The following is a 25,010-nucleotide window of genomic DNA, read 5'->3' on the forward strand; positions in this document are numbered from 1 at the left end:
AAAAGCCTTCAGGCTAGTGTATCAGTGTATCTCCATTACACCGCTCACTTGTCCTGTGAACAAATCACATATTTCTAACCCATAAAAATAAGAAAGAATCAAAAAAAGGAAAGATGTGCTGACAATTTTCTCAGGTATGTACAGCACTGATCGAATCTGTAAAAGGATGGACCAATCTATCATTTAGGTGAAGCAAGCCAATGAATACATCTCATTGAGGCCCCTAGGAGCCACCGTGTCAAGAGTACGGATCCACTTAGCCTCTTTCTGAAGTAGTATTTTCCCCCTGTCCCCTCCACGTTTGAGTGGGGGGACATGATCAATTAGAACACATCGAATAGAGGGGAGCGAGTGTCCAAAGTTTACACAATGTCTGGCAAGTGGAGTATCCGCTTTACCAGTGGACAGAGCTGTGCGTATGGTAGATCTATGGTTGTTCATGCGGATTTGAAATGTTGTGGTACATTTCCCAATATAGTGTAAACCGCATGGGCAGACAATACAGTACACCACATATTCAGACAGGCAGGTTAGCCTATGTCTAATTTCGTATCTCTTACCACTAATTTAGACATAGGCTAACCTGCCTGTCTGAATATGTGGTGTACTGTATTGTCTGCCCATGCGGTTTACACTATATTGGGAAATGTACCACAACATTTCGAATCCGCATGAACAACCATAGATCTACCATACGCACAGCTCTGTCCACTGGTAAAGCGGATACTCCACTTGCCAGACATTGTGTAAACTTTGGACACTCGCTCCCCTCTATTCGATGTGTTCTAAAATTGATCATGTCCCCCCACTCAAACGTGGAGGGGACAGGGGGAAAATACTACTTCAGAAAGAGGCTAAGTGGATCCGAACTCTTGACACGGTGGCTCCTAGGGGCCTCAATGAGATGTATTCATTGGCTTGCTTCACCTAAATGATAGATTTTGTCCATCCTTTTACAGATTCGATCAGTGCTGTACATACCTGAGAAAATTGTCAGCACATCTTCCTTTTTTTGATTCTTTCTTATTTTTTATGGGTTAGAAATATGTGATTGGTTCACAGGACAAGTGAGCGGTGTAATGGAGATACACTGATACACTAGCCTGAAGGCTTTTTAACATTTACATAGATTATACTCTGTTTTTAACTACGAACTGGGTTTCGAGGATGACCACAACAATGGGATACGGCGAGCAAGCATGGTCAATAAGCATTTGTTATAACATTTGATCAATATTGCCCCTAGATAATAAAGTTTTTCGGTATTACATAAGCAGTACATATACATGTGAATGACACTACTTTATAGATTTATTGTGATATATAGACGCAACAAGGGGTTGGAAACATCCAATGTACTACAACACATGACGTGTTCGGAATATTGCTCGACCTGGACAGATCTACATCCCTATGAATTGTATACCACTGTGGAGACAGTGCTCTAAATATGGAATTAATTGCAACCAAGTTTTGTGATGTTCACTCTTTAATCTTTAAAATATCCCTGTTCGAAGTGGCTTTACATTGGCATCTACGATAACCCAGTTTGTTAGTTTTGCTACTTGCACACTTTTGTATGTTTTTAATGGCTTGATGATTTGTAACTATGCACTTTATATTAGTGTTCAAATGTTTACACATCTTTATACCTTTTTAACAATACATTGGGATTTTTTGCAATATACATCTGAATTGTTCTATTAAGATGATTGCTATTGCTGACACTTTAATGTTGAACATGTTCACTACTTTGCATATTTAATTGATATTTTACACTGATTGGTGGATGTTTGTATTTTGTATCATGTGATGACCACTGGGTGCATCCTGACGACGGTTCAGAGAGAACCGAAACGCGTTGATGTGGGGAGAGTTTGTAATACTCTAATAAAAAGATACTTCTTAATCACTATACCCGTGAGTGCTCCTGATTGCATTTATCTATTTCCTTTTGAGGAGGCCCCCGGGCTATGGTATGATTGCGAATGAAGTACAAGTGATAGTGGGAAGATACTATAGATATGGTATATGTAATTCTAAATTTACTTAGTTAATAATCGCTGTGTATGTATATGAGAACAGGTCTGGACCTTATAGGGGAGTTACAAATAAGACACTCTATTAGAGTAGCATTATATACTAATATAATAATTATACTAACAGAGGCCTATATATCAATAAATACTAAGTCTCACCTAGCTAGTACACATGTCTACAAGTAACTACCAAATTTAATATACAGTGACATATTGCTAGAGTAACCTCACACAATTTGACTAGTCTGGGCCTAGCCTGTAGTAGATATGTAGTTATTATTGAGTCTGTAGTATATATATCTTTTAATTAATACTCTAGTTGACTCATATATATACTGGAGAGTGATATAATACATGACGTTATGTTCGTTATGTGTGGGTACACAGCCTTATATAGCATTTAGTGCAATACATAGTGTAGACAAACACATGTCTCTTGGTTTGTGTTAGATAAGAGGTATATGAGCATTTTATATCAGTTAAGGCAATAGGTGGTACACAAAACATGATCTCTGTCTAAATATCTTAGCATAATGGGATTCCGGAGATGAACTAGCAGAGTAGCGCATACCTCTGTGTATTTGTATAACTGTCATTAATGGGTTAAGCTACATGATCATCTATATATATATATAAACGTATTCAGGCAATATAACATAACATTTAGGTTAAGGATATAATATAAATACTAATTGACGATTATAGTTAGCTAATATATAAGCTTTTAATAACACTAAGTCGTTATGTTGTATATTATCATTTTTATTACAAATATGTAAATATAATTGTATTTACTTGGCAAGTTCTTATTAAGATTTACTGACAAATTCTCTGTAAAAAGGTATAGTCGCCCACTCTTTCTTGTATTGGTGTATGGCTGTTAAGTGAAGTATGGAATCACTAAGAATAGTTTGCTATTATCCTATTCCTCCTGGAATTATATAATAAATAATATAATAAAATTTCTTGTTTTATAATGCAGTATCCGGTGTACCTCAGTGGGGGTTAGGTTTTATGTTATAATATGACATTTATGGAACAGTTGTGAGAAGCCATACAGTACGTGAAACAAAACTGTTATTTTAACCTGTAACAGCTGACAAAGAGCTTCTTATCCTTTCTGTGCTTAAGATAAATCTCTGCCATTTTCTGTTTGGCTTGAACAAAGTAGGGTTGTTCGGGGGAGACGTTTCTAAGCATTGACAAAGCTTGTTCAACATCACCATGCATCAGCGAAAGTTCAGCATTGGCGATCATAAGGCGCAATTCTTCTGGGGTTCCAGAAAATTCATTGATAGCATCTTGTAACACTTTTGCAGCTTCATGCTATATAATGCATAAAGGTAAAGAAGGTTAACATAGAACCAAAGTGTTAACATTGAATAATATAATTCATGGTGGGCTAATGTAATAACAGGAACAAAGTTTGCTCCAGGACTAGGATTCCATAAGTAACCATTTGGTTGTCTTTCAAACAGCAGGCCTGTAAATGCTACCTGCCAATTGGTTGCTATGGAAGTCCAGAACTGGTGCAAAACTCCAGTAGGTGCAGTAATGTGACCCACAATGACCATGTCACAAACTGCATAATGTAACCCAAGCCCTATGACAACATAAAACCCATGAAGTTCAAGGCTGTAACTATCATGTTGGCATTTTGCAAATCTGCGACCCAAGGAAGACAAATACATTTTAGGGATTATATAATGGAACATTGAATATTTTTAAAAATGTAACAGGTTTGGATAAACAACTGTTTTAGATTCTCAGAACCTGGAAATTTACTTTGACCACAGACAACGCCTATAGTTTGCTCAGTCATAATTACAGAATTTATTTAATATTTTGATGTTTAACATTTATGAAATACGTGCTGTGAGCTGCTAAGCGTAGGTGTTGTCAGAAACGGACTCAAATCAAAATATTAACAGAAAGTAACATTATGTGTACTCTGGAAGCTACTGCTAGAGGGAGGAATTTATTAATTCCAATGCAGGATGTTTCTATGCTACCATGTAAGATTAATCTGAATGTGAATCTGAATCTTTATATTCAATGTGCAAGGCAAGGCACAAAGTGCAAACCTACCAGACTGCAACGATTTTTTTGCACCCGCCTTGAACAAAGTAAATAGCACATAATGTCTTAGCCAAAATAAGCAATATGGCCTTTAGCTTCAATTGAAAACTGAATGTTTTATAAAAGTGAAACAAACTGAATAACTCAATGTTTTTTTGTTTTTTTTAAATAAATCCATTCACATTTCATTTTTCTATATTACAATGTATGCCATACTTGTTCTCCATTCAAGCGATGTGCATCAACCAGCTCGAGGAAAATGGACACCCGGTCACTTGGACTGACTTCAGGTTTTTTTCCTTTTGATTTTACACTGGTTCCAGCTCGTCTCATTCCGGGTAAACTCATTGCAATCTGCAGAGTCTTAATGGCTTCTTGTACTTCTCCCATGCGCTTCTGAGTCTGAGCTTTTATTAGATTATACAGTGGATAGTCTCGTATCTATAAAATAAGAACCATTACTAAAGGCCAGTGACACTGGGGAGAAAAGAGCTCTAAACGCATTTACACATAATATTTATTGCACAGAGGCACCATTTCTAGAAAACATAATATGGTTATTGACATTTATTGCTGCTACTCTCTGCAACTTCCAGCATATCAACAGAGAATCACAGAGAATCAACATAGTGCTTAGCATAGAGGAATGGTTACTGGACTTTTTCAGTTTAAGAATTAAGTTGAACCTTTAGTGTGAACTCACTAGAGTCCCATAGACTCCATTTTATCTAAATAATCCAAATTTTTAAAACGGATTTCCTTTTCTCTGTAATAATAAAACAGTACTTTATACTTGATCCAAAATAAGATGTAAGTACTCCTTATTGGAACTGAAAGGAGCCTATTGGGTTTATTAAGTCGAACCTTTAGTGTGGACTCACTAGAGTCCCATAGACTCCATTTTATCTAAATAATCCAAATTTTTAAAACGGATTTCCTTTTCTCTGTAATAATAAAACAGTAATTATACTTGATCCAAAATAAGATGTACTGTAAGTACTCCTTATTGGAACCGAAAAGAGCCTATTGGGTTTATTTAATGTTTAAATGATTTTCTAGTAGACTTAAGGTATGAAAATCCAAATTACGGAGAGATCCGTTATCTGGAAAAACCCCAGTTCCCAAGCATTCAGGATAACGGGGCCCATACCTGTACTATTTAGTTGGCCATGTCCCCAGTGATTAGTATCGGACTGGGTGGTTCGGGCCCACTGCCATCTGCCACCCCCTCTGCCCCCTTATCCCCAGCGTGCACCTTGGATTCTCTTTTTGTGGTCAGGGGTCAGGAGGCAGCAGCAAGGTCTTCAGCGGAAGCATATCTGGGTCAAAAGGGCCCAGGCCTACTGGGTTTTTCCCCGGTGCCCAGCCAACCCTGCCAGTGATGTTGCACAAACTTTCTAGACTGCTTGGCCACACCCCTTATAGCATCTTCTATAGACATATTAGGACACATTAGGACAACTAAGTGAATTAATGAGGAAGCTTGGGGCCAGCCACTTTGACACAATGGTAAATGTTAAGCTGAACCAGAAGCATCTTGGCAAAAGCAAGGGGTAACATTAAGCTCATAATAAAATAAAATAAACAGTTTATCTCTATTTAGTATCCAGAACAAGTCATGCAAATTCCAGGGGTTAGTTTTGGCTCAGTCCCTTGTAGAGACTATGAATACCTTGTGATGAATTCTATTTGTACAGACTATTGTTCAGTACTTCAAAAAATTGACACCTTACCTCAAAGCTGTAACTTAAACAAATCTCCAAAGACTGGGAACACAGCTTTAAATTGTCCTGGAACAGGTAGATCTGAGACATGAGAAGGTGAGCATCAGCGTAGGAAGGGTTCTGATCAAGGCAATGCTGAAGGCTACTCTGAGCTGCCTCAATATCACCTAATAATATAAAGAAATATATTACTAAATTACATGTCAAAAAACAGTAATGCATATAAACATGTCCTTATCTTAATAGAATCCAAACTGACCAAACCTAGATCATACCACTGATATCCAACAATCACAAAGCAATCAGTTGTGGGAAATTGAAAATGTGTAGGAATATAAAATTGGGTTAGCTTGCAAAGTATTTTTTTGCTATCTATACTATGGATCCTGCATTCAATGCATAACCAATTTTACAATAGTTTGAATCTTTCTACATGACATCAAGTAGATAAAGTTTGGATGATACATTTTAGTATTATTTTGAATTAACTTTTTTTCTACAAACTCAGTTTTCTACACGCAATTTAGGCAAAATCCCTGATATTTATTGTAAGCCATAAACCTTTTGGCATCCACTATTGGGATGGAAGGTATGTGGAAATGATACAGTTTGAATAACAGCATTCTACAGGCACATTTTTACAAATAAATGTAAAATAAATGTAAAAATCCCAAATACACTTTTTTTTTTTTTTTTTAAAACCACATAACATTGTGTAACTTACCAGACAAATATTTCACTTTTGCAATAAGAAATGCGGCTTGATGGAGACCAGGGGCTGTCTTCATTATTGCTTCAAGCACGGAGGCACAGTGTCTTAATAACGGGGACACAGGCTGGCCTGGAGCCGAGGGCTGGAAAAAATAACACCAATTTAAAAACCCAGGTGCAGGTTCTACTGTCCTACTCGGTCATATACAGTAGAAAATTAAATGTACGGCCATGCAATTTTTTTAGTGTTTCTTTCTTTCTGACTGATTTGTGGAGTCTGAATTTCACTTATACAGTGAACTAGAAGGGCGTAGCTTTATATGTTCAAGAATATTCCTTTGCTGCAAATTTTCATTCTCACACAGATTTCAAAAGCATAAAGGATTTATCATTTGTAACAAAAAAAATAATGCTGTTACATTTACCAAACTCTTCTCCACGCTGGAACATGTGTGGGCTCTGTGCTGTAACTGGTACACTAGTATACTGCTCCTGAATTATTATTTGGATTTCATATATTTTGCATCCAATTTAGAACCACAAGTCTATAAAACCTTCGGCTAAGGGGAGCAGAGTTCTATGAAAACAAAGCAGGGCTTGCGCTCTAAAAAACAGCAATGTACAGACATATGTCTACAGAAAGTCCTAACGCATTAATGAGTACATGGCACTTAATCATAGGCTACGATTAAGTTTCATGAAGGCACTAAAGCCATAGGCCTTTTTGTAGACATGCTATTTAAAAAAGCTTGGCCTGTACATTGGAGTTTTTGAGAGTGCATGCCTTGCTTTGTTTCTATTTTGGGTTAAGCCAGCTCACCTCTTTCATCCAAAATTCCAAACTGCAGAGTTGCTGCACATAAAGATATACAGTATATATATATATGATTGAAACAGTACTCACCTGAGTTGGACAAAAACTGAGGTATTCCCTTACAATTTCAAGCAAAAAATCTGGGTTTAGCTTTTCAAAATACTGGATGCCAAGGGGTAATCCATGTAATGAGGAGAAGTGGGTGTCCAGCACATCATTTAGTAAGTGAATCACCTCTTCCTGTTTCTTCTGCTTTTTCATAGCTAGAACTGCACGCAAGTATGATAATTCCTGCATAAAAAAGAAAAATATAATGTTTCACAGGTCACTTAAAATGTTGCTATATAATTATATTCTACAATATTTGAATATTTTTCTGAACCAAAAAATATTCACGCACATATCAAAATCATAAAGGGAAACTACACGTGCATTTGGTTTCATTCTGATTCTGTGTAACTTGCTCAGCTTTTTTTTGTAACTTAAAATGTTTATTAATCGTTTTTTTTCCAAGCAATAACATTCAAGCATATGCATTTAAAATAGTACTGTATATGTGCCAGCCAAATATTTTATGAAATGAAAAGAAAAATGGAAGTAGACTGGTAATATACAGCAGTTATGTGAAATTATTGGTTTCTCAGCTTGCATTTTCAACCTTGACTAAGCAGCCATTATCTCCAGACTCTTCTTACCATCTTTTCCATAGCACCTTTAATAGGCCTCTTATATTATAATCCAATTACAAGAAGCCAGAAGAAGGTTTGACCTAGAAGTCATTTCGGTTAGGGTCAGTCAAACTGGATATTAAATTGAACTATCCATTGCAGACAAAACACTGGGTTGTTTAATAAAACTCATTTTTTTTAATCATATTTTACCAGAAACAAACTCGACCTAACTCCTATCCACGAATTTGGCTAATTTACTAATAATTAAACTCAAAAAAATCAGATCAAAAAACAACTTGCAACTTATTATGAATACCTCAAACTTGAAAAGTTTATAGGCTTAAAAAATTTGAAAGCTTGGGAATGACACAACCCAAAAAACTTAAAAATCATGAAGGCAAAAAACATCTTCAAATGGTTAAAGGGACCTCTGCCATTGACTATAACATGAATTCGACAGGTTTTAGCTGGAGCATTTTCGGATTCTGATGTATTGCTGCTCGGAGGCATGATAAATCTTTAAAAATTCAAGCCTTAACAATTTAACAAAACTTGACCTTTAATAAATAGACTCCTAGTTATAATCACCTAAATGTAAAGAATCTGCTGATGGGAAGTAAATTGTACCCAAGTTTCATACATAGGGGCAAATTCACTAAGCGCCGAACGCTAGCGTTAATTCGCTAGCGTTTGGCATTTTCGTTACTGTGCAAATTCACTAACGAACGCTGGCGTAGTTTCGCTAGTGTTACTTTGCACCCTTACGCCTGGCGAATTTCCGCTAGCGATGTAACTACGCAAATTCACTAACGCGCGCAGTGTACTGAACGCTACCTTTTACGCTAGACTTCCTTCGCCACCTCAGACCTGGCGAAGCGCAATAGAGTAGATAGGGATTGTATCAAAAAAAGTCAAAATTTTTTCTAAGTCCCAAAAAACGCTGGCGTGTTTTCTACATTATGGGTGATAGGCTGAAAAAGATCGAAAAAATTTTTGGGGCTCCCCTCCTTCCCCCCTACATTTCCTGACTCATGGCAACTTACCTAGACAGTGGGCACATGTGTAGGGTAAAATAAAAATTTTATTTGATGATTTAAAGGTTTTTTAGGCATTTGTAGTGCTGATACGTGTTCCTCCATTGAAATTTGAATTTGGCCCCTATGCAAATTAGCCTTCGCTAGCGTAACTTCGCTTTACTTAGCGAATCAACGCTAGCGCAACTTCGCAATCTTACGCTACCCCTGTGCGCAACTTCGGATTTTAGTGAATTTGCGGAGCGCTGGCGAAACTACGCCTGGCGAAGTGCGGCGAAGTAGCGCCTGGCGAAACTACGAATGTTAGTGAATTTGCCCCATAGTGTTTGTTACGACTTAAAAGTTGGTGAAAAGTTTTGAACAAGTGCAAAAACTGAGCAGAATTTGGAGAATTCTATATCACAAATCAACAAGAGAGACAAAGGCTGAGCTAAGTGAGAAAAAGCAGTAAAGTTTATTGGAATTTTTAATGGGGCAGACTCTTTTTACTATCTTTACTTTTAAGGTCTCAACTGCCATCACATGATTACTTATATGCTAACTTATGTGCAACTGTTGTCAGTTTCAGATCCTGAGTGTAAATAACACGTTTTAATGTCCTTTAAGCAATAGAGGAAAAATTGCCTTGTAACATGAAATGTAAAATACCATTTACTTAACTCACCCCAGATTTTCCAATAGATTGCTGAATTTCCATCAGAAATTCCAACTGCTGGTCTGCATCCTGCAGGTGCCCCTCTATAAGCTGGCAACGAATAATCCCTGAGAACAGTATAATGTGTTATTAATGTAGATGTACAGGGCACCAATTGCTCAAGGTGGAAATACCCACTAGACATCCTGGTTGATGCAGAGCCTGTGCTAAATTGCTCATGCCGCTAAACAATCCTTTAGCTAGCCACTGGGACAAAAGTGGGAAGTCGTAAGAATTCAGTACTGGCCAGGCCAAGTTCTCCACACATGTAGGGACTATGGTCCACATCTGACTATGCTGGGCAGAGATCACTACTTCTTCTGTGAAGCTGGTCACAGTGGAATAAATACTGTGTTGTGTGCAAGGAGCAAGGACTCCCTTTTGTATTTTATACAACACTGTACTCCACTTGTTCTAGGATTTGATTATTTTAGAGCATATGTAAAAATAAGCAGACACCTGTTACCCGCATTTGTGAGGGAATATCCATATTAAACAAAGATGAGGGCTGAGACCTTGGTGAAAAAGTGTGTGTGTACATACAGATTAGTCTGAGGGTGTGGAACAGACTGGATTCTTGTGTAGGCTCAATTTTTAATACCCAGACCCACAACGCGCCCCCGAAACTCACATATTTGCCCTATTGGGTCCACTACCTTAACTGACTCACAACTTACATACCCGTGACCCAACCTGTTACCCCTTGACCAACAATAAAGCAGAAGTACTGTTGCTGCAAACTGGAAGTAACATCATTAGAAGTAAATATGGTAAAACAATTTACAACAGTTTAAAGGCACCACACCTGTTTATGATAAGGGCCACCACCATAACCTGCAGATGAACCAACCCACACTCATACCCGAATCAACCTACCTGCAGGAAACCCATGGGTACTGACCCAATGCAGCACTCTAGAACAGGTGTGTACCATCTATTACTGTTACTTATTCCAAATATGTGCCCCTTATTTGTCTAAAAAATGGTACTTACAAATTAATTTTACATTTTCATTTTTAATGGATTTGGGTGCATGTTTCCCCCACTACACGTGGGTAAGAACAGGGTCAGGATATTGGCATGTATTCCCATGTCCCTCATTTCAATTTTATTCAACAAACATAATAGCAATGTCTATAAGTGCATGGTGCAGTGGGAGTTTTCTACTTAATGCCGGCTCAAGTCAGGTATTATGTACAGGGTTCTCTTGCTCCCATGTACACTGCACCTTGAGTCTGATGTTGGTGCAGCCAGTGTAACAGTGCAATGCATTCATTGTTATGGAGGAGCACAGTGTTAGGGACATGCATCCATTACTGCACCTTGTCCTGTGCATATAATTGATAAATTAGCATTCATGCCTCTGCTATCTTTTACTCCCTAGGTTTTGCACTAAATAAATACCAGAATCATCTGAATTTGAAGTCCCAAAGAAGACCGTTAATTAAAATGTGACTACAGCCAGTGACTACAATATGTACAACTATCCAGAAACAGTCCTTACCAGTTAATGCAGAGACGCTGGTCTCATCTAAGCTCATTGCAGTTTTGTACCATTTTAAAGCTTCTCTTATTTTGCCTTGTAATATGAACTGATAGCCAAGCTCAGTGGCAATTTCTGCATCATTAGTGGCCATGTTCACTGCTCGTTCCACTAATATCTGCGTTTGCTGAAGTATAAGTGGATTACGTTCACACTGAAAGAAAGAGGTAAACGGTGAGGTAATCTTTTGCAAAGGTCAATGCTATTGCCTTCCAGTAGTCTAAATGCATAAGAATGGTATTAGCACAGAAAGAAAATTTGGTACTACACGTTCTCTGTACTTAACTGTGGACAAAAGGTTTTATTACATTTCTACTGGATTTTTACAGCAGCAGATAAGGTATAACCTATATTGCTGTTTATATATGTATATTATGTATTGTATTGAACTCCATAATACTGACAGAAACATCCCCCTTTTTCTTGGGAAATTCACAAATCCTCCTGGTGAAACAATTAATATTGCAATAAAATAATTTCCCCAATTATAACCAGACACTCATTTGTAAACGATGCAGTCGGCTCTCTAAGTGCTAAATGGATGATTAGTGTTTGGGAAAGCACTCAATGCATTTACATGTTAATGGACATAAACTGCTTTGGGGCCGATTTGGGTGAGAATTCCTACTGCATAATGTAGAACCATTAAAATAATTATATATTGTGTACATACGCAATCATAGTTCTAAAAATGGAAGAGGAATGGATTTTGCAGTGTGTAACTTACCATTCTGCTAAATGCTAGTGACATGTTATAAAACAGGTGAGCGTTTTGAGGTTCAAACTGATCCAAAGCTCTAATCAGATCTCCAAGCTTAGTAGAGGCCTGAAATAAAATGAAAGCAAACATGCAGCTTTATAGATGATTTTTAAAGAGACTCAGTTTCATAAATACCACATACACCCCTGCATATATGCCTAGACTTGCCTCTGTACCCAGGATAAGGGTAATTTACAAATGCAGTCACAAGACTGGTTGAGTTAAAATGGACGCAAATGTTGCACATATAGGGTCATTTATTAAATGTACTTACATCCAATCATACTCCTTGCACTTCAATAGTTGAACCATTGCACCACTACTGAATCATGCAGATGTGACTGAATCTGGCAGTAATTTCAGAGTTCCTGCAGCAGGTTGCATCAACAGGCACATAAGACTTACGCCAATGCCCTGTTTATGCTGTATGAAATGTTGCAATCGCCAATCAAAATTTTGGCTGCAACTTGTATCTGATTTGCAAACACATGCACATATAACTGTGTTCGTTCGTTTTGATGCACTGTGCACAGTTGTGCTGAATTATACTGAAATTCCAGGAAACAAAACTTAGCATTGTGGGTAAGAAACAAGGAGAATTGTGTCTTAATATTACACTGCATTTGTAAATTTGTAAATGACCATTTATGGCTCCATGTGCAAAGGCAACATTTTAGAATATGTGCCTTTGGTTTATTTATCCAGGCATAATGAGCTCTGTATAAACAAACAATTCTTTTCCCCCAGGCAGTGTCTACATCTCAGGTTTACAAACCACATGTAAAATTTATAGATCAGTAAAGAGTAATTTTATAAGGGCCCTCCCTGCAGCCACAATTGCTCTAAAGAAGTATGAAAGTTGCAAAATGAAAGCACTTTCAACAAAATATAGATATTTCTATATTAAAACTATAGTTTTATATATAAATTATATTGAATACAAGTCCTATTCACCAAACAGAAGTGTACATTGTTCCTTTAATGTGTCTCTCCCTAGTTTGTTTCTGATGCTTTTTTTTGAAATAACAAGAAAATGTTTGCTTATCAACTCAGGAACACCTACCTCATGCACATTTCCTTCTCTACATAAATAGTGAAGGGCCAACATTCGAAGAGCTTCAAGGTTATGACCATCCTTCTGCAGCAGCCTGCAAAGAAACAGATACTTCTAAAACAAGGCAGGAGTCAAACAATCACACTTAAGTGTATACTGGCAGGCCATGCCCATTTGAAATTTGACATGGTGCTTAGTGATGTCACAGCTAGGACTCATTGTAACTTATGTGTATTACAAATATAATGTACCCGCTTGTTGGAAAATAAGAGAATAGCAGTGTTCCATGACCAGTATAAATTGGGCATGTGGATTTTATAGCTTTAATGGTCTATGGAACATTTCATAATTCTCATCCTGTAGTTCAGTCTTTTGCATTTTAGGGCAACACTACCAGTAGCTGGTTGCAGGGGCTAACCCAATAATATGGAATACTGTAAAACCAAACATGATTGTGTGTTACAGACAACAATAGTTTAACCTTTAGAAATTATTTGCCCATATAAGTAAAATAATACCCTCTTAATACTAATAAATTGTTATAGACTCAGTAAACCTTTTTTGCATTAGTTCAGTATAAACACGTCAATAATTATCTTGACAGCGCTATATAAATAAATGATGATGATGATGATATGCATAGTTCATGTTTTTCTCCTAGGTTCTACATGTGACTGACTTCTTGCTGATTCTGCCTTGAATAAGACTTTTATTGTTGTGATCAAGTGACTTGCCACAAACTTTCTTTATCTCCTTCAAAAAATCCCCTGTAATCTGGTGTAGTGAAGGTAATGGCTTTGCAGAGGCAGAGGTGTAATCACCAATATACAGATAATACTTGCAAAAACTATTAAGCAAAATGGGAGCAGGAACACTACCGTGTGATTGTCTAAAGATATTCTGTCATGATTTTTATGGTGTTGTTTTTGTTTCTAAATTACACTGTTTACATAGCAAATAATTCACTCTACAATACAAAATGTAATTTCTGAACCAGCAAGTGTATTTTTTTTTAAATTTATAATATTGGCGTGTAGGCAGCCATCTCAGGTCATTTTGCCTGGTCATGTGCTTTCAGAAAGAGCCAGCACTTCATTATGGAACTGCTTTATGGCAGGCTGTTATTTCTCCAACTCAATGTAACTGAATGGGTCGCAGTGGGATCTGGATTTTACTATTGAGTGCTGTTCTTAGATCTACCAGGGAGAGGTTATCTTGTATCAGGGAGCTGTTATCTGGTTACCTTCCCATTGTTCTGTAGTTAGGCTGCTGGGGGTGGGGGAGGGAGGGGGTGATATCACTCCAACTTACAGTACAGCAGTAAAGAGTGACTAAAGTTTATCAGAGCACAAGTCACATGACTGGGGGCAGCTGGGAAACTGAAAATATCTCTAGCCCCATGTCAGATTTCAAAATAAAATATATAAAAAAAAAAAAATCAGTTTTGAGAAATGGATTGTAGTGCAGCACTATTAAAGGGGAAGGAAATGTTAAAACTAAGTATGCATATTTTGTTTTCAAGTATCTGACTGATTACATCTGTTCCCAGAGCCATAACTGGAGGGAGGGCACAAAGCACATACTGCTTTTGCCTGCCTCCCCCCGATTCTGACACATTGCTAAAAAGCAGGGGGGGGGGGGGGTTGACAAGCGGGTTGGTCTTACCTTGGTTGAATTTAACTTTTAGTTCAGCACTGATAACCCCTTGCTGGTGACTGATAGCCAGAGGCTGATTTATACAACTTTCAGCTAAAATGTATTCGATTTATACATTAATTTACATTTTTTGTGAACCTTACAGCATTTACAATAGTTCTCATACAGGCTGAGTTTGAACATTCCCTAACCTCAACCGATATTAAATTGTACAGTTATAAACACTGTATAATAAATAGGCTATTTTCATCCAGGAAGCATGTTATCTTAATACATGTTTCACAGTTTAATTGTAACATTTTGTACAAGGCATCACCTACAACAGATCTCTAGCCCGATGTTCTCAGAATCAGATCTACCGTTCTATTCCATAATTGCTTTTTTCACTGTTTTCCTAGCAACTGAAATGCCACCAGCCCACACACTGCTCACTATCTTTATCGGAAAACACAGCGTTTGACAGATATTCGTGTGTCCGCTGAATACTGAACCTCAGAGCTGTCTCTACAGTCTGTTCCCAGTCTTGCAATGCCAACTGCAGCTTCATTTTCTTAATTAGAGCAGGGATAAATCCTGGGCAGTTGACTAGGATTCTGTTTACGACTTCCAAGGCTCCGGAGTAATTCTGCCGCATCTCAAGATAGTGGGCCTTAAAGAAAAAGCTTCCATGACATAAACATTTAAAGGTGAAAATGTGATAATCACAGGGTATAGCAATGTTACTTTTACCTGCAAGGGCTCAAAGTATCATTACTTTGTCTGGTTACAGCACTCCTACAATGGAACACTAATAAGGCACACATTCCGGCTTCAGGAGCCCAAGAAACATAAATAGAGAACCCCATCTCAAATGGTTGAAAAATTGCCCCTAATAACCCCTTGCTGCTGCCCACTGACTTGCATTGGAAAAGCCAGAAAGAACCAGCACCCTGGATGTAATCACCCTAGGGAGATCACACCACCCATGGCTGTGGAGGCTAGGCAAAACTGACAAAAGATATTGGAAGAAGTGGCGTTAAGGTGGCCATACGCAGTAATCAGTACTTTAGACTGATTCAACAGCTTATCTGCCAATGTGGGGGGGTTCCAACGGGTCTCTTCGATCGATATCAGGTCAAAAATCAGACAGATATTGATTGGGCAGGTTTGATTTATCCTGTGATCGAGAACCACATTGGCTTTTTGATCTGATCATTTGGTCCTAGGCCCGTACGATCGGATTAACTTGATATCGCCCTGCTGTTGGTGGGCTCGTTTGGTGACCCTACCAAGGTTGTGGCCAAATAGTAGTAAATTATGGGGGCCAGGCAAAACCGTCACAAGATATTGGAAGTGAAGTTATCACCCTAGGCCTAGGGAGATCTTATCATGTATGGCCACCTTTAGCCAAGAATAAGAGTTTCTAATGTTCCCTTAAGACTAATGGAAAGGAAATTGAAGAATGGCATAGAGACAATGTAATGAAGATTTACAGGTATCAGTAGTGGATATAACAAATTCATGTTTGTGGTTGCACATACCTTTCCCAGCATAGCAAATACATCTGTTCCATCTCCCAGACCTTCCTCTAGGTACTTCAGAGCCTTTTTAGCATAAGCTTCTCTCCCACAGGTCAGATCAAGCCATGCTTTCAGAACCAAACCCTGTAAGAATCAGTCATTCTAATTTAATTTCCTCTCATCAGGCAATAAGGAGAATTTATTCCACTATGATTTTTCATAACTAATATTCTTTGCTACTTAAGTGCACAGAATGATTACAAAGAGTCCCTCCGATAAATAACCTACTTAAAACTCCAGAATTACCAGCTCAGCTTAGGATGCAAATGAATGCTGCTTCTGAGAACATTTCTTAAAGGAGACTACAGGGGGCTATACAACATTTTAGGCATTTAATGGGATGCACAGAAGGTTTCTACATTGCCTGGCATATCTGGTAAATCTGAGCAAGCATTGTAACATTTCCCTGATTTAAAAATATTGAGCCCTAATAGTAATAAGCAGAACATGTCTACTTTATTTGATGGGGCTCTACAAAGTCTGCCTTTCTTGAGTGCATCAACTTGGCCCAACCACTAATAGAGACAGCATTTTAAAAAACTATTTTTTAAAAGTAAAATAAGAGAGGGTTTCAAATTTGTTAGGAACCTCCAGGAGTTGTTCACCTTTCAAACACTTTTTTTAAATTCAGTTTTTTTTTTTTAAGATAGTTCACTTTTTTCAATTTCCATGTTTTATTTCTTTTAATGCTTTTTTATAATTTAAGTTTACAGTCTTAATGTTTCTGCCTCTATCATCTAAGTATTCCTGGAGCAATATTCTGAACTGTTACAATTTGCTACAGTAGTTGATACATTTCTCAGCAGAATCTGTAATATTAGCCACTAGTGTGTCAATTCTAACAGCTACCTTTAATGAAACTCAGGGATTCTGCTCAGCAGGGCCAAAGATAAGAAATGTATTAACTAATGTATCAATTTAGAACAGTTTACAGAGTCTGTAACCCCCCTCCAAGGCTGCTTTAGAAAGATATAAAATGTGAAAAGTAAATAAAAACTTCAAACTTCAATATTAGAAAGATAGAGAAAGCAATTGAAAAAAAGTCTTTATTTCTAGTGAACTGAAATCTGAAAACAAATGTATTGAAAAAGGTGAACAAACCCTTTAATCACTAACCCCATAGCCAGCATTCCAAAAAAACACAGTGCCCTGGGATACTATTGTGCACAGGGTGCACCCAATACATAGTTCTAGGCTCCTAGGTATTCCCTGGGACACCCTGGGAGGGCTACCTGCAGTCCAGACTTTTGCACTGCATGTACCTAGCTTGAATCAGTCGATGTCGCCAAACAAGCGGATATCTCCCCGATATGCCCACATTAAGGTGGGTAATATAGGGCTGATCCGATCGTGGGCCCAGAATGGAGGCAATACGGGCCTTTTACCCTGCCCGATAGACATCTGGCTGACTTTCGGCCAGATATCGATAGGGGACGCCCAACAGATGGCCCCACACACGGGCCAATAAGCTGGCAACTCGGTCTGTGGGCAGCTTTTATCGGCCCGTGTATAGGGGCCTTTAGAGACAAGAATAAGATGGTGGTGCCCCATTGTACACAATGTTTCCTTGTGCAGAGCAGGCTGCTGCTTCTTGTGTCAGACAGATAGAGAACAATGAGTCAGAGTCAGTGGGGAATTATTTTACATTTCCATCCCATTAAAATCACCTTACCAGGAAGTAAGTTCATAGTCACGTACTTCTTTACTGCCGTTGGATATTTTGATCATCCTGTCAATATATTCCCGGGCTTTGTCATGGCGACCCACGTGCCACAGAAATAACCCAGCAAAATACAGTGCTCTGTGTCCTGCCGTCTTCCGAAGTTCCTTCATCTTTGTATCTAATTCCTGAATTGCTTCTCTGTCTGAGATATATATATATATATATATGTGTATTAATGGTTATTATTAATGGGCAAGCTGATAATAGCAGTTAGTTTTGTTACAGATCTAGGAACCCATAGAACATATCAAATCTGCTTTCATTAGTCTAACAACAGTACACCAACACATGCTAAGAGAGGTTTGCTATGGGGTAGACACATATTGCACTATTAACTGATGAGCTGGGACTGAGAAGCAAAAAAGCTATTTTTTTTTTACTCCTTGTCCTCCTTTCCTACTTTATTGTCTTATTTTTACATTAATTACTTAAGTAATTAAACATGGAAAATGGATGTCATACCACCTTTTTCTTTAAAAAAAACCAAAAAACCTCCCCCTTTTATTTGTTACATCTGTTACAGCATTCTCACATTCTTCTTTACTCCCCAACATCTTTCTTTCAATTGTTAATGATCTGTCCAGCCCCAGCTCAACCCCATTAACTCCCTTTTGCTTACTCCTATCCTCATCCATCAATCTCCTTTTAATTTGGATCATGGGTCTATAGCAAACATGCCTCCAGGCACCCACAATATAGAAGACGATGGACAGCTCCAGAGAACATACACATATATGAAGCATGCATTCACATATAAACAGTCGATGAAGAGATAACCATTCTTATTGCAGATACTGTTAAAAATACAAATAACTAAATTTCAACTACAAGCTGAAATGGCAGGGGAACTCATCCTCATTATCTGCATTGCTAGTTCAGACACTAGAAACAATGTAACTGACAAAGCCATCTGACAAATCAATTCAAATTTACTTGGGGCTTTCCAAAGTGTTCGCTGAAAAGTGCCCTGGCCCATGGTACTATCCATTTAGTGCCACCATCTCCATGCAATCTTCTTTGCTGTCCTTTTTATCCCACAAACAAAGCAGAGTAAAAAAATTGGAACTTCAAACTTTAAGGTGTTGTTCACCTTTGAGTTAACTTTTTGTATGTTGTATGAAGTATTTGTGGTTTTTAAGTTATTTAGCAATTTCAGCAATCCAAAAGCTAGATGCCAAATTACCCTAGCAACCATGCACTGATTTGAATAAGAGACTGGAATATAAATAGGCAACGGTCTGAATAGAAAGATGAGTAATAAAAAGTAGCAGTAACAATACATGTGTAGTATTACAGAGCATTTGTTTTTTAGATGGGGTCAATGACCCCCATTTGAAAGGTGGAAAGAGTCAGAAGAAAAGGGCAAATACTTAAAAACAATGAAGGCCAATTGAAAAGTTGCTTAGAATTGGCCATTCTATAACTTACTAAAAGTTAACTAAAAGGTGAACCACCCCTAGTGCTTGATTATAGGCAGACATGGGTAAAAAACAATTACATGCAATAAATATTTTAGGAGGGAGTTTCCATTAAGATTCTGCAGCAGCTGGAGCAGTTGCCTGTGACTGACCAACATTGCTTACGGACCCCTCACATTACCTGGATGGGAACTTTTCTTGTGAGCATATATTAATGCCATAAGAGAGCACAGTGAAATATCCGTCTTGTCTTTAATCACCTCCAATTCCCGAATGGACTCTTGCACCTCATCTACAATAAGTAAAATAGAGGGGAAAAAAATAATCCGCATAGGCTTTTTTCAATTAGAACATAAAATTAGGCTTTCTGCAGGAATTATAGCTACAGTTAGTATAGAAATTCAGCTAAAAGCCATTACCTTCCATTAGCATTCCAAAGGCCCGGAAAAAAAGAAAGACCGGATCATTACCATAATCCTTGAGCCCCTCATTAGCGCACATCTGAACATGATGAAAGTACTTTTCCTGGCAGTAGTAATTGATTAGTGCCTAAAAAATTAGAGGAAACAATTACTCTACTGAGTGCTTTAGGGCTTTAGGTGGCTCTTAGGCTTCAGAATTTGCATTTGTGTAGGATATGTGTAATATAAAAATAGAAAGTACAGTTATATTATTAAAAGGAAAATAATTATCACTTATACTATTCCAAAAGGCGAAATCAACCCAATGTCAAGTCATCAAGCAGCGGGGAACTCATCCAAACTGTGGGAAATTGTGGAGTAAGGGTAACTACCCACTTACAGATCTGCTCATTCAACCCCACTGCGGATTAAATCACATGGGACCTACATTGTATATAGGATGAATGTGCTTGTTGGCCGACTAGCTGTGGCAAATCTGGAGCAATTCAATATGAAACAAATTTTGCAAAAAGGATAATTCTGATCCCACACACGCATCAATTTTAATCCAATTTGATAAAACGTGTCCATATTTTGAGACTAAAGCATGGTCTGTGGAATTTGTATCTTATACATGGTACATATGCTGAATGGTCGCCATACGATGGATGTCACTACAATTGCCTAAACCCAATAGGACTGTTTTGCATCCAATAAGGATTAAATATATCTTAGTTTGGATCAAGTACGAGGTACTGTTTCATCACTACAGGAAAAAGGAAATCGTTTTTAAACATTTGAATTATCTGACATAATGCACAAGAGCCATGAATATCCTGTAAATTATATCCTAATAATACACAAAAGCTATGAATATCTTGTAAATGATATCCTTATAAACAAATTCTGATGCAATCAGTTATAAATGGTGAGTTCTGATAGTAAATAATAAATAAATATAATAAATAAAGTACCCCCAGTTGTAAAATATGAGGATATTAGAAGTTAGCTTGTGTTTTTATATGGTCATGAAACTCCTCGGTAATTTATAATATCCTTATGTTTTACAAGAGGGAGTACTTTATTAACCATATAAATAGGGTCTAGTGATGTCATTGGTTATAATCAGTGCTAAGTGATATCATTTCTGTCCCATGACATCACTGAAACTTGTGTATTATAATAAATAAAGTACCCCCTGCTGCAAAATATGAGGATATCAGAAGAATGGGCGGAATTGGTAGTGATGAAAGGTACGTAACACAGCCCCCACTAATCTTTTTTGGGGAAAAACATTAATGTATGCCACTGAGTGTAACTTCATCATTCAAACAAGTTGATGCTTGAGTTGCTGCCATCCTTATGGCACTCAACATTTTCTACTCTTATTGAAAATGAAGATATAATTTTTGTCTGTGATCAAGTGTTTTTTTTTTGTTTTTTACCACAGCTTTACATAATTGTGACTAACCCATTCAAATTCTATTTTTTAATTTGCAAGTGATCATATGAATAATAATGAAAGTGAATAGTGGAGGCCGTACATAAAGGGGCACATTTACTTAGCTCGAGTGAAGGAATAGAATAAAAAATACTTAGAATTTCGAAGTATTTTTTTGGCTACTTCGACCATCGAATTGGCTTCTTCGACCTTCGACTTCGAATCAAACGATTCAAACGAAAAATCGTTCGACTATTCGTCCATTCGATATTCGAAGTACTGTCTCTTTAAAAAAAAAATTCAACCCCCTACTTCGCCACCTAAAACCTACCGAGCATCAATGTTAGCCAATGGGGAAGGTCCCCATAGGCCTTCCTAGGTTTTTTTGATCGAAGGAGAATTGTTCGATCGATGGATTAAAATCCTTTGAATCGTTCGAACGAAGGAAATGCGGTAAATCCTTCGACTTTGACATTCGAAGTCGAAGGATTGACGGTCAAATATCGAGGGTTAATTAACCCTCGATATTCGACCCTAAGTAAATGTGCCCCAAAGAGTTTGCTTTTGGCAAAACAGTGAGAAAAAAAAAAAATAAATCTGTGTCATTTGTAAATTAAATAGATATCATGAAAAGCCAGTAGAATGAATGGGATTTCAATATTTATTTTTATATGTATTTTCAGTTTAGATTTAATTCCAGTATAAATAGCTATTTAACTTCCTTTTGATTCTGGAAGTAAATTTTTGATCTTTGAAAACAGGACTAAGCGCTTGGTAAAACTATCCCACTACAACTCCCTAGATCTCTTGGGCTGCGACTATTAATATGAATCTTTAAAGGGTGTACTTAAAAGGCCCAGGCAATTACAATACAGGTCACTGGAAAGGCAATTCCGAGCATTTTGCTGCTCTGACCAACATACTGTAAAGCATGTGGCACAACTGCACCATGTGCCATTGACTGAATGTTTCCAGCTCCAGTTGCAGAAAAAAGAACGTGGAGCCAGATTTACACAGATCAGCTGGCATTCTCATTGGAGGATTCATTGGATCACTGACCTTAAAGGAGAACTGAACTCTAAGAATGAATATGGCTAAAAATTGCATATTTTATATACTGAACTTATTGCACCAGCCTAAAGTTTCAGCTTCTCAATTGCAGCAATAAGGAGTTCAAACTTGCCACAGGGGTCATCATCTTGGAAAGTGTCTGTGACACTCACAAACTCAGTGGGTTCTGAGCAGCTGTTGAGAAGCTAAGCTTAGGGCTCGTTGCAAATTATCAAGAACAAAATGAGTTTAGCCTGTAATATAAGATGATGCTACAGGGCTGATTATTAAATTATGATGCTATTTGCACTTATATTGTGCCATTTATATTATATGTGTACTGTATATGTTGAGTAATTGACAGTAGCAGCCCAGAGCATGTGCAATGGATCAGCAGAAAAGAAGATGGGGAAGTACTAGGACAGCTTCAGAGGCACAGAGCTTCACTGCTAAATGGTTGTGTGTGCCTTGGGCTGGTGCAGAAGCCCAACACATAATGTATACCATTTTTAGCCTTCAATTTGGCTTTAGTTCTCCTGTAAAGAGAGAAACAGTTTGTTAAATGACATTAAGGCACATGTATGTCTGCAAGTACAGTGACCACAGAGCAAATTCAAGTGAAATTGCCATGTTTTTCCGCAGTATTCCAGCACCATTGTGGTCATAAATGGATTATACTCTTGACACGACGGTACTGCAATTGCATCAGATTTGGTAGAATAGAATACCTGCACATGCACTTCTTAGCCAATCCGGTATTTGTCGTGCAAGTGACATATGCACCTTATTGTTTCAATGCTACTGAAATTGATGCCGGGTGCTAAGAGAACCTTGGAGGTACCGCCTGATCCAAAGGTGGAGGTAACACCAGGGTTTCCCTGCATTAATAGGTGTAGCAGCACTCAATTCAGATTGGAAAGTGGTGTAACGTGTAACGTAGTGTGTGGAACGTGTGGAGACAGCAACTGCATTTGTGGCTATACATGAGCCAAACTGTTTTAATGCAACCCTGATGTTATTGCACTACATCTCCCAGCACGCTTTAACTAATGGTTTTAGAACTACGAGTTAGGTCCAGGCACTCCATGGCCCAAGGGCCAAGTGCTTTAATTATCATTGTGAAACCACTGTATTCCACATTATGCTAGGACTAGGGATGCACCAAATCCACTATTTTGGATTCGCTCGAATCCCCGAATCATTCGTGAAAGATTGGCTGAATACTGAACAGTATCCTAATTTGCATATGCAAATTAGGGGTGGGAAGGGAAAACATTTTTTACTTCCTTGTTTTGTGACAAAAAGTCACGCAATTTCCCCTCTCGCCCCCTTAAGGTCCCCATAGACACAAAGATTTCTCTTGCCGAATAACCGATTTTAGCAAAGTCTGACCAATCCTTCGAAATGATCGTGCGGTTAGTGGGATTCGAACGATCGCACATCTTACGATTTTTCGGCCGATATCTGTCAGGAAATTGATTGGCCAGGTTAAAAAATCTTTGTTGGCCCCAGTGCAATCTATGTTTGCAGGGCCAAGCAGGCAGCTACCCTGTGTTTTCCTGGCAAATCGGTCTTTTTAGTTGATGGACAATTCGTACGATCGTTCCGAGATAATCGTGGTCTCAGGATGAAGATCGGATCTTTTAAAAAAACTCAGCATCTATGGCCAGCTTTATTTGCATATGCAAATTAGGATTTGGTTCAGCCGGGCAGAATGATTGGGCCAAATCCGAATCTTGCTGAAATGGCCGAATCCCAAACCCAATTCTGGATTTGCTGCATCCCTAGCTAGGACTACTATCGTGTTTTTCAACCGTATCATTTAAATATATTAGTGTATTGGTACAGTTGTCACATTGTAATTGTATCATTGTCATAATCTAATGTTGCAGTTGTGACTTTGTATTACAAGTAGAGGAACATATGTGATGAATGTAAAGCGGTTAAAAGGGCAAGACCAGCTTCGCTCAGCACAGTGTTTGGGAGCTGGAGACAGGTGGGAGATGTAGTGAGGTCACTGCTGATATCACAGGGAATGTGGAAGAGTTCATCATTAACAATGGATCAGTTTACAGTCAGGCAGAATGTGCAGAGGGCAGAACATACAGATGAAACACAATAGTTGGCAACACACAGCAAGGACCATCCATAAACATCATTATCGCAAGATATAAAATGCACATTTGTTATAGGCAGCTCAGCTGCTTTTGAAACCACAGCTCCCAATATCCCTTTGCAGCCCTCAGTGTTTGGCCCACTCGGGGATTCAGGAAGATGTAGTCCATAGCGACCATACAAGTATTATAACACAACGTGAACAAAATCCCTCCTATTATGTAAATATAAACAAGAGAGAAGGAAAGGGGGTTTATTAGGCGAGTCCCACCTGGGCACTGGCTAAAGCAGCCTCGGTAGCCATTAGAGCTCTGCTGATCAGTTATAAGCTAGCCACACAATGTTCTGCTGTAGCGCGTCTCTACCATTACCGAACCGGCTGCTTCTGGCATCAGCACCACTTTAGGTCCAGTCCACTTGGTCGCAGCCCGATACCACTATTCACATCCCGCATTCATAATCAGGGGGAGACGTGCGCGCCCACGCTGTGAAGCATCCATCCAGGATAAGCGTCTGCGTAACTC

The 25,010-nt window shown here is 38.2% G+C and overlaps 1 protein-coding gene across 1 annotated transcript in view; it reads right to left on the bottom strand.

Moving 5' to 3' along the window:
- The window catches only part of ttc21b.L (tetratricopeptide repeat domain 21B L homeolog), a 48,347-nt gene extending 23,337 nt beyond the window's left edge, over positions 1 to 25,010 (bottom strand). The window contains exons 1-15 of the mRNA XM_041576283.1: positions 24,758 to 25,010; positions 19,899 to 20,028; positions 19,661 to 19,771; positions 18,037 to 18,203; positions 16,300 to 16,422; positions 15,271 to 15,428; positions 13,133 to 13,217; positions 12,037 to 12,135; positions 11,271 to 11,463; positions 9,737 to 9,834; positions 7,458 to 7,658; positions 6,567 to 6,696; positions 5,852 to 6,009; positions 4,335 to 4,559; positions 3,127 to 3,365 (exon numbers count right to left, since the gene is read on the bottom strand). Coding sequence (XP_041432217.1) covers positions 3,127 to 3,365; positions 4,335 to 4,559; positions 5,852 to 6,009; positions 6,567 to 6,696; positions 7,458 to 7,658; positions 9,737 to 9,834; positions 11,271 to 11,463; positions 12,037 to 12,135; positions 13,133 to 13,217; positions 15,271 to 15,428; positions 16,300 to 16,422; positions 18,037 to 18,203; positions 19,661 to 19,771; positions 19,899 to 20,028; positions 24,758 to 24,790 — 2,150 coding nt within the window. The 5' untranslated portion in view covers positions 24,791 to 25,010. The remainder of the gene's footprint in view (positions 1 to 3,126; positions 3,366 to 4,334; positions 4,560 to 5,851; positions 6,010 to 6,566; positions 6,697 to 7,457; positions 7,659 to 9,736; positions 9,835 to 11,270; positions 11,464 to 12,036; positions 12,136 to 13,132; positions 13,218 to 15,270; positions 15,429 to 16,299; positions 16,423 to 18,036; positions 18,204 to 19,660; positions 19,772 to 19,898; positions 20,029 to 24,757) is intronic.

Source organism: Xenopus laevis, chromosome 9_10L (genome assembly GCF_017654675.1).
Source record: "Xenopus laevis strain J_2021 chromosome 9_10L, Xenopus_laevis_v10.1, whole genome shotgun sequence".
Lineage (NCBI taxonomy): Eukaryota > Metazoa > Chordata > Amphibia > Anura > Pipidae > Xenopus > Xenopus laevis.